The 9,598-nt window shown below is 38.5% G+C and overlaps 1 protein-coding gene across 1 annotated transcript; it reads left to right on the top strand.

Annotated features, from left to right (window-relative positions):
- Window positions 1-114: 114 nt before the first annotated feature.
- Window positions 115-9,037, top strand: CSUI_010032 (ulp1 protease c-terminal catalytic domain-containing protein; the record flags this gene model as incomplete). The annotated part of the gene is made up of 11 exons (XM_068070139.1): window positions 115-344; window positions 1,447-1,536; window positions 2,241-2,409; window positions 3,501-3,594; window positions 4,215-4,290; window positions 5,032-5,066; window positions 5,517-5,610; window positions 6,463-6,566; window positions 7,670-7,776; window positions 8,392-8,447; window positions 8,909-9,037. Coding segments are annotated over exons 3-11 (810 nt in total), but the record flags the coding sequence as incomplete, so codon positions are not given.
- Window positions 9,038-9,598: the final 561 nt, after the last annotated feature.

Genomic DNA, 9,598 nt, shown 5'->3' with positions numbered 1-9,598 from the left:
CATCTACTAGCCTTTCTTTCTTATCTCTTTCTTCTTTCTTTCTTTCTTTCTTATCTCTTTCTTCTTTCTTTCTTTCTTTCTTTCTTATTTCGTTTTCCTTTCTTTTTCTGTGGATGCGGTAGGATGACTACTACGTCCCACGTGCGGGCCCAGCCACTCTTCGACCTTCTCTTTCTTCTCCTTCTTCTTATACTCTTTCCTCTTCTTCTTCTTCATCTTCTTTCGAGAAGGATATCCAAGTGTTACTTCAGGAGGCTCGTCTTCGTTCCATTCTATCAGGAGAGAGACTAAAGGATTCTCTCCAAACCTACAGACAATTCAAGGAAGCCTCCCTCAAAAAGCAAGTACGCCTCACACCCCCCTTACACTCCCTCCCTATCTCTAATTTCTCTTTAATCTCTAATCTCTAATTTCTCTTTAATCTCTAATCTTTAATCTTTAATCTTTAATCTATTTATGCATCCTGAATCCGCGGGTGACTATGCTTCGATCACATTGAGAAGAGAAGGAAGAAGAGAGAATTTTACACCTAGGAGAGTCCAGAAGAGAAAGCGGAGAAGACTTTCGAAATACGACCTAGAGCAAGACTCTTTCTTACTCTCTTTTCCTATCTTAGCCGAGAAGAAAGAAAGTTAAAGAGACTAAGAAAGAGTCTTGTTTAGGGTTGCATTTACCTCACTGTATAGGCATCCATCCATGCATACATAACGAAAGATAGATAATAGATTGAAGAAGATTCTCTCTTCACATTACTTTCTCTCTCGAATAGTGATCGATAAGAGGGTAGTGTCTCTTCCTCTTTCTTATCTCTCCTTTATCTCAACAGTAAAGTAACAAAGGCAATAGACAATTCCCAGTCATTCCACATATATACACTCATATACCTATCTTTATAGAGATATGCACAGAAAGAAAGACCTAGCTACGTCCATATACATGTACCCATTCGGACCGTGTACACATCATATATATACGTATCTATCGGAGAGTTTGTACTGATATAGAGAGAGACTTACTTCTATTTTCTCGAGCAGATAGATTCCTATCATGAGGTGTATTGCCCCGCACCCTCTGTGAATGGGGAGAATACGGAAAGAGAGAGAGAGTTGAGATAAATTAGAAGAAGATGAAAAAGAAGAGGCTATCAAAAAGACAGAGAGTGCCTCTCACCCGTTTCTTTTCTCTCTTACGATCTTGCTTTGCTTCTTCTTTCTCTTTTCTTCTCTCTTCCTCTTTCTTTCATGCATTCATTTGCCTGTCGTCTTTTTCTTCCTAAGGATAGGGAGAGAGAGAGGAAGGAAAAGAAGAAAATAAGAAAGAGAAAGAAAGAGAAGAAGAGGAAGGTTCGTAGCAGGGAGAAGGTGAAGGTTTTTTTTCTCATGTGCTTCTTTTCTTCTCATCTTCTTCTCGTTTCTTCTCTTTCTTCTTCTTTTTCCTCGTTTCTAGTTAGATATTGCAGAGAGGGAGAAAAGACTTAAGGAATATCTAGAGGAGAAAGATCGACGTTCAGCCCGTCTTCTCGCTGAGCTTAAAGTTGTAAGCTCCTCCAGCCCTTCATACAGGTGTACATACACCTCAACAACTTCTCTGTTGATTCTTCTCACATCCTCCTCTCTTTTAGATCTCTCGATCTTCTTCTACTTCTCTTCTCTTCAGTCTCGTGTCTCTTTTCTTCTTTACTTCAACGCAGATGATCACTTTCTCTCTGTCTCTTTCTTTCTTTCTTTCTTCAGTCGCTATTTTCTCTTCTCAATGACTAAAGTCTTTCTCTTTGTTTCTTACTTTCTGTAAACTCAAATCATTCTCGTCCTAAAGACCTTTAGTAGTCTCTCAACGGCAGAGGCTATCTGGGAGGTTTATTTCCTGGGGATAGTAGTAGTGTAGTACTAGTAGTAGCCATCCTTTCCTCTCTACGTCTTACATACATACATAGACAGACATACACAGACATACATACATACATTGACCCACACATAGATCATGAAGGAAAGAAAGAGAGATAGCACTATCGAGAGAGAGAATACTAGACTAAGATAGAAAAGAATGATAGGAGGAGAAGAAGACGAAGTACGAAGAAGAAGAAGAGGGAGATGAAGAAGAAGAACCCCTCAAGCGTTCATTTCTTTTGCTTGCCTTTCTCATCTTCTCTTTCTCTTTCTTTTTCTTCTTCTCTTTCTCTTTCTTTTTCTTCTTCTCTTTCTCTTTCTTCTTCGCTTTCTCTTTCTTTGTTTATGTTGCAGCCTCCCCCCCCTCCTTTGCCTCTCGTGCCTCTTCGGTGGAATCGCACCTCCCCGATGATCCAAAAGTTTAAACGCAAAGCGCAAGCAGCAGAAGGTCTTCTTCCTCCATCTACTTCTACCACTACTATTACTACTCAAGAAGAAGAAGAAGACCGTGATGAGGCAGCAGGTATACCTCTCTCTCTCTTTCTTTCTCACTCTTTCTTTCTTTCTTTTTCCTTAACTCGGTTTCTTCAACTTTCTTTCCCCATCAGGTCATGGCGCTTACGAGGCTCTCAGAGAAAGAAGGAAAAAGAAAGGAGAAAAGAAAGGACAAAAAGTCTTCTTCGTTCAGAGCTTTTCTGTCATTCATATCTCTCTAGGTATAATATATATTTATAGATAGATAGATTAAAGATAGATAGATAGATTAAAGATAGATATGTATAGAGTTATCTATTGAAATAGTCTCTGCCGCCTGCATAGATGTGTGTATATGGATAGCTATAGAGAGAGACGTTGGCGTCTATTCACTCCCTATACAGAAGGTGTTCTCTCTCGCTCCTTCCTGTGTTGTGCGTCTTTTCTTGTCTCTTTGAAGGGAAGCAAGAAACGATAGAAATTTCTCTCTCTCTCACTTTTTCTCTATAAGGAAGGCTGTTCACTCTCTTCTGCAAACCTTCTCTTATCAAGAAATAACCCAAAAGAAGAAACTCTATCTATCTATCTATCTTTGATCTATCTTCAGTCTGTCTTTATCTATCTCTATGCTCGCCTACATATCTATCTCTAACTATCTGTCTCTATCTATCTTCAATATACCGCTAGTCTATCTATGCTAGCTGTAAAGACAAAGAGTTTCTTCTTCTTCCTCTTCATCTCTCTTCTTTCTCTTCTTCTTTTTCTTCTTTTCTTTCTTTATCTTGAATGGATCGCTGGAAAATGGGTCAAGAGGAAGGATTTAAGGGAATAGAAAGAAGAAGAATTGAAGTGTGGATGACAAGAAAAATCTTTCTTCTTCTTCTTCTCGGTTGTCTGCTTCGTCTCCGTTTTCGTTAACTTTCTTCCCTTCTTTTCTTTCTTCTCTCCTTCTGGTGTATATACACCCGCACCTCATCATCATTCTTCTTCTTCTATCTCTTCTTCGTCGTCGTGGCTATGTCGTATGCTGTATGAAAAGATTGCAACAGATCAGATCTCTTCCTCTCTTTCATTCTTTCCTTCCCCGTTCTTTTCTTCTTTCTTTTGCTCTTCTCTTCCTTTTCTTTCTTTCTTTGCTAGAGGAAGAAGAAGATTTAGTAGCTGCGAGAAGTATCTTTGAGAACGCTACTCGTAATACACCTCTCATTGATAAATTCAATATAGCTCTAACTACGTAAGTCTTCTCCCTCTTTCTCTCTCTGTCTATTCTGTCTGTACACTTTCTTTTCTTTCCTTTCTCCTTTTCTTCTTCTTTTTCCTTTTTCTTCAGTTCATTTCTAAGCTAGGCACCTCACGACCTACACATCTCGTCTATAAGCCGATGCAACTGACGATCGATACAGAGAAAAATCATACACATACCTACACATGCATATGTCTCTGTCTCTAGCAGAAATTCTCAGAGTTAGATCAAAGATAGATAAATAGATACATTGAAGATAGATTAAAGATAGATTAAGGGTGGATAGATAGGTAGATAGATTAACGACAGATAGATAGATAGATATAGATGGATAGATATTTAGCAATCTGTTTTATATAGATGTATTTATGTATGTGTGTATGTTCAGTAGGAGGGGGGGTTTTTTCTTTCTGTGTATTTCCCTTTCATTATGTATATCTTTGTTCCTCTTCCATCCTGGTCTTCTCTTTCTTCTCCCGTTCGCTTTGTATTCGAAGAAAACTTCTTTCATTGCTTGCTTTTCTCTCTTTTCTTTGCTTTCCTTCTTTTCTGTCCTTCCCTTCTCTCTTCTTTTTCATCGTTCTTTTCTTTCATTCTTTTGCTTCTGTTAGGAATGAGTTGGATTGCTTGGTCGGCTCGAATTGGCTAAATGACGAAGTCATCAATTTCTACATGCAAATGATCCAAGTCCGTCTCTTCTCTCTTCTCTCTTTCTTCTCTCTCTCTCTCTCTCTTTTCCTCTTCCTTTCTGCCTCTTCTTGTTCTTCTCCTCCTGGCAGCGTCTTCTTCTTTTCGTATGGTGTATGTACACCTCAATCATTGGTTGCAGTACATCATAGACCATACATACATAGACATGTATACATATCTCTCTGCCTATCTATCTCTCTGCCTATCTATCTTTCTATATGCTGTCTAGACAAGGGAAAGTCTATCAATACATCTATCTTAACAGATATAGACAGATACCCCAATATGCAAGACTCGCGACACAGGCACAGTGACTATATAAGCAGTACTCTACGTCAACATGCCATCACATTACACATATATTGATAGATCAAAGATAGATTAAAGATAGATTACAGAAAGATAGATAGATAGATAGAGTAATGACAGATAGGTACGCGTATACCTGCGTGCCTTCCATGTGCGTGTACGGTTACATGGGTCTAGATAGATATAGATTTGTATGTATGTATGTATGAATATGTATGTATGAATATGTATGTATGTATGTTCTTTCAGTTGTGTATATAGAGGTATATCGTGCATGTATGTGTATGAGTGGTGTATGTACACGTGGAGATGTTTTACGTATGCGCATCTGCATGTCTTATGGATCAAGATAGCTAGTGTATCTTCGTATGTATTGGAGGGGCTTGGAGTGCATGCGTGGCGGATATTTTTCTTTCTTTCTTCGTTCAGGAGAGAAATGTAAAGCAGAGAGCTCAAGGACAAGAGTAAGCCAAAACACAAACTTCAACGTCCCTTCTTTCTTCCTTTCTCATTCTTCTTTCTTTCTTTCTGGGGCTTTCCGGCTCGCTTATTTTTCTCTTTGCATTTCCTCATGTGAATGAAAGAAGAGGTCGTGCTTGTTCATGGATATCTGTCTCACATACACAAGAAAAAGAAGGAAAAGTACAGAGATCTTACTCCGATTTAAGATCAATAAATAGGTAGCTAGGGTGTATGTACACTATTCTTCGATTCTTCTTTTTTCTTCTTCTCTTCCTTCGTCGTCTTCCTTTCTCTTTCGCTTTTTCGATTCGTTCGTTCTTTCTTTCTTTCGTATTTCTTTTCATCTCTTCTTATTTCTTTTACGAGGAATGTCTACTTTTTCTTTCATATATGTTTGGCGTTGACTTATTTTTCTTTTCTCTTTCTTCGTTATGTGTGTGGTGTATGTACAGCATATGGAAGATTTTCGTGTTTAATACCTTCTTCTACGCCAAACTCACTGGGGGGCATGCACCAGATGTCAACTACGATTACCAAGCTGTCCGAGTAAGAAAGTGTAGACTTATGCTGACATATATATGTATGTAGGTTGACGGTGATGATATAGATATATGCAGATATATATATATCTTTATATGCATGCTGATAGATAGATAGATCAAAGTTAGATAGATAGATTAAATATAGATTAAAGATAGATTAAAGACAGATTGAAGATAGATAGATATAGATGGATTTGCTTGTTTTGCGTGGGGCAGTTTTTTTCTTCTCACCTTTCGGGTGTACATACATCAGGAGGAAAGAGAGAATGTCTTCGCTCAGGCTAGGGGATTTCACGGGGGGAAGTTCCTATCTTACATACACGTATCTATATACTCATCTACATAGTTACTTCTACACATATCTCGGTATCTACATATGTATATAATATATGTACATATATACATAGATGTATCTATATATATGTAGGTGTATGACTACGCCAAGTCGTGGGGTGTGAACTGAAGAGAGTAGAGTTTGGGTAGGGAATGAAGAGAAGATTTATCTTCTTTCGTTGAGATGTCTGTCTTTTTCTTGTTTCTCTTTTTCTTTCAAGAGATCTTCTTCGTGCAATAGCTTCTTTCTCTCCTCTTTTCTATCACCACGACTAGATATAGATATATATAGATATAGATATGTATAGATATATATAGATATAGATATGTATTGATATATACAGATATAGATATGTATAGATATATACAGATATATATACACAAAGGGAGATAGAGGTCTTAGGTGTGTAGGAGAACAAGGTTTGTGTATCTTGTTTCTGTCTGCTTTCTTTTCTTTTCTTCTTTTCTTTTTCATTCTTTCTTTCTCACTTTATTTGTTGCGTTGGGTTTCTTATGTGTGTAGAGATGGACGAAGAGACAGAAAGTGGATCTTTTTGAAAGGGATTTAATCCTCGTGCCTCTGCATGTGAATGAGCTACACTGGACCTTAGGAGTTGTCGACATGCGGTAACCATGCATATACTTCAAACACACACCTACACACATGTACACATATACAGACATACAGACATATATATATATATATATATATATGTAGGACATGCAGATCTCTACATGGACTTGGATCTAAATATACGTGTATATATATGTAGACATACAATGATATATAGAGATATGTATATGATTAGGTTTTTACGTGTGTACTTTTTTGTCTGTATGTATCTATGTATGATGCACGAAGAATCCTGCGAAGAGGATAGACTTCCTGTACATGCATATGGATGTATACATATACATATATATATACATATATATATGTATATGGGTTTTTCGAAATGGATAGAGGTATCTGTGTATATGCATTTATATAGATGCATGCACAGAATGCTCCTAGGTAGATTTCTACATGAATTTGTTTATGTATGATATGGAGGGAAGTATAGGATTTCTCTCATGCCCCCTGTATCTAACGTTTCGTGCTTAAGCACACATTAAAGATAGATAGATAGATAAAGATAGATTAAAGATAGATAGGAAAACTTCCCTTCTTTCTTTCTTGTTTCCAAAGAGGAGAGAGATTTCTTGATACGATTCAACTCGACCACTGTTAAGATAGAAACGTCTTCTTCTTCTCGAGTTCTTTTTCAGTCTTGGGTTTCTTTTCTTTCCTTCTTTCTCTGCATGACTTTTTCTCCATCTATTTCATTCCTCGCCCTTAGTCTTCACACGTGCCGCCTGCATCGAGGCTTGAACTATTTAGAGAGACATATGGATATATATATATATAGGTATGGATAGATAGATATATGTGTATGAGTAGATACGTAGGTATTTATGTAGATGGGTTTGCATTTGTGTAGACAGGGATCGACACAGCATGCGTTCTAGAGGAGATTTATCAAGCTGTAGCTAGCTAGCTAGCTATCTATCTCTCTCTAACCTGTCTATCTATAGTCCGTCGTTTATCTCTATGTAGTGATGTATATATAGAGAATGTGAGATATGTGGGTCGCTTCCTATCTCTTCTCTTTCCTTTCACTTTTCTTTTTCTTTTTCTTCGTATGTCTTTGGATGGTTGCATCGATTCTGTCCTGTGTGTGGAAATCTAGAAAAGGCAAGAGAAAAATTTACTTTTTTGACTCGCTAAAGGGGTGTAATAAGACTTGGTTCACCACCATGCGACGCTATCTACAAGATGAATATCTAGACAAACATGGTATGGCTAACCGAGGTAGACACGGTGTCTACTTACATAGGTTACATGGATCTATGGGCAAAGATACAGAGAGCGATAGGTGAAGGCTAGATAGATCAGAGACAGATAGATCAAAGATAGATAAGAGGAGAAAAGAAAGGAATCTGTGGGACAGGCAGCCTCTTATCTGGAAATGTCTTTCGATCTGCTTTGCTTTATAGTCTCGACATATATGCATGGGATCGTGTTTCTGTATATCTGTATCCACATCTCTCTATAGATATATAGCTGTAGACAGGTAGATCAGGATCGAGGCATATGCGTAAGCCGCGGTAGACAGGTATGTGTAGGATGGTGGATGATAGGCTTCTCAACGTGATCTTCTTAAGGATATACTCCAGGAAGGAGACACATCAATCCTGATATGTGTACATTGAGATAGATTAACGATAGATATGTAGAGAGATCGACGCCTTTCTTTCATTCTTTGACTTTCTTTCATCTCTTGTTCTTCCTTCTTCCTCCTCTTTTCATCTCCGTCTTTTCCTGACGTTTCTTCTTTCTCCTTTTTGTCTGTATGTCGTTTGCTCTCTCTTCTTCTGTCTCTTCTTCTTCGTCTTTTCTTCTTCTGTCTAGGAGAGAAGCTCGAGGAGATAGATGACTGGTACATTCCTCCAGACTTCCGCTCTGAGGTGGGTCGATGCTTCTTCATCGTCTCTGCGCCTCGCTCTCTCCATAGTTGTATGGCTAGCTAGATAACCACACTCTCATAGTCGGCACACAGTTTCCAAGAATGAAACTGAGATTCCCCTAGCTAGCTAGCTGGTTAGCTAGCTGACCTTGTCATCATGTGGCGAAGACTCCGACTGTGTCTAGATTCACTCCGGGACGTCTGATAGAAATCTTCTCTTAAGCAGTAGCCTTGGGGAGTACGTAGTGATAGTCTTCTTCTTCCTCCTCTTCTTTATCTCATTCTTAGGAGTTCTATTTTCCGTCTACGAACATGTCTGCCGACAAAAGATCTATCTATCTATGTGTACGTACACTTGAAGAGGAATGATCTTTCTCTCTCTCTTTCATCTTCTTGTTTCTTTTTCATCATGCTTCTTTCTCTTCCTTTTCTTGTGTCTTTTCTTTCTTTTTGGTGGTGTAGGATTACACTCCACAGCAAGAGAATGGATACGATTGCGGGGTGTTCATTTGTCAAATGGCGGAGTGCATAGCAGATGGACGAGAGTTCGACTTTAATCAAACTCATATTCCACACATGCGAGTCAAAATGGTTAGCATGCAAGACACACAAGCATCCCCCCTACTCCTACTCCTACTCCTCCTCCTGCATCTCTCTACACACGCATACATATCTAGAGTAACGAATACGGGATTCTATCAAAGACCGAAAGAAAGAAAGAAAGACAGAAGGAGAAGAAGAAGAGTCATACTCGTTGTGCTAATAGTCGTAGACAAGAGAGGAAGAGAGCTGCTTCAGACATGGATGTCTAGATCTTCTTTAAGCGCCTTTGTGAGGGAGATAGCTAGCTAGGTAGCTAAGTGTCTCATAACGTGCGATTCCTTTTTACTGATCCTGACTCGACTATAGATGTCGATATATCTTCTCGTTGTATCGATACACATATTTCTCTTCTCTCTCTATATATATATATATGTATGGGGTGCACATACATAGACATGTGTATTGCGTGTGTATGAAGGATGGATGGACTTAACACTTGATCGGAAAGAAGAAGAGGTGACTTGTCTATCTTTTCTTTCGCGCATCTTGCATCTAATTCTTTGGTTAGTCGGACTAGCTTTTTTCTTCTCTCTCTCTCAGCTTTCTCTT

This window comes from Cystoisospora suis (genome assembly GCF_002600585.1).
Source record: "Cystoisospora suis strain Wien I chromosome Unknown contig_6577, whole genome shotgun sequence".
NCBI classification, from domain to species: domain Eukaryota; phylum Apicomplexa; class Conoidasida; order Eucoccidiorida; family Sarcocystidae; genus Cystoisospora; species Cystoisospora suis.
Note: the sequence above shows the minus strand (reverse complement) of the source record. Positions and strands in the feature narration are given on the sequence as shown.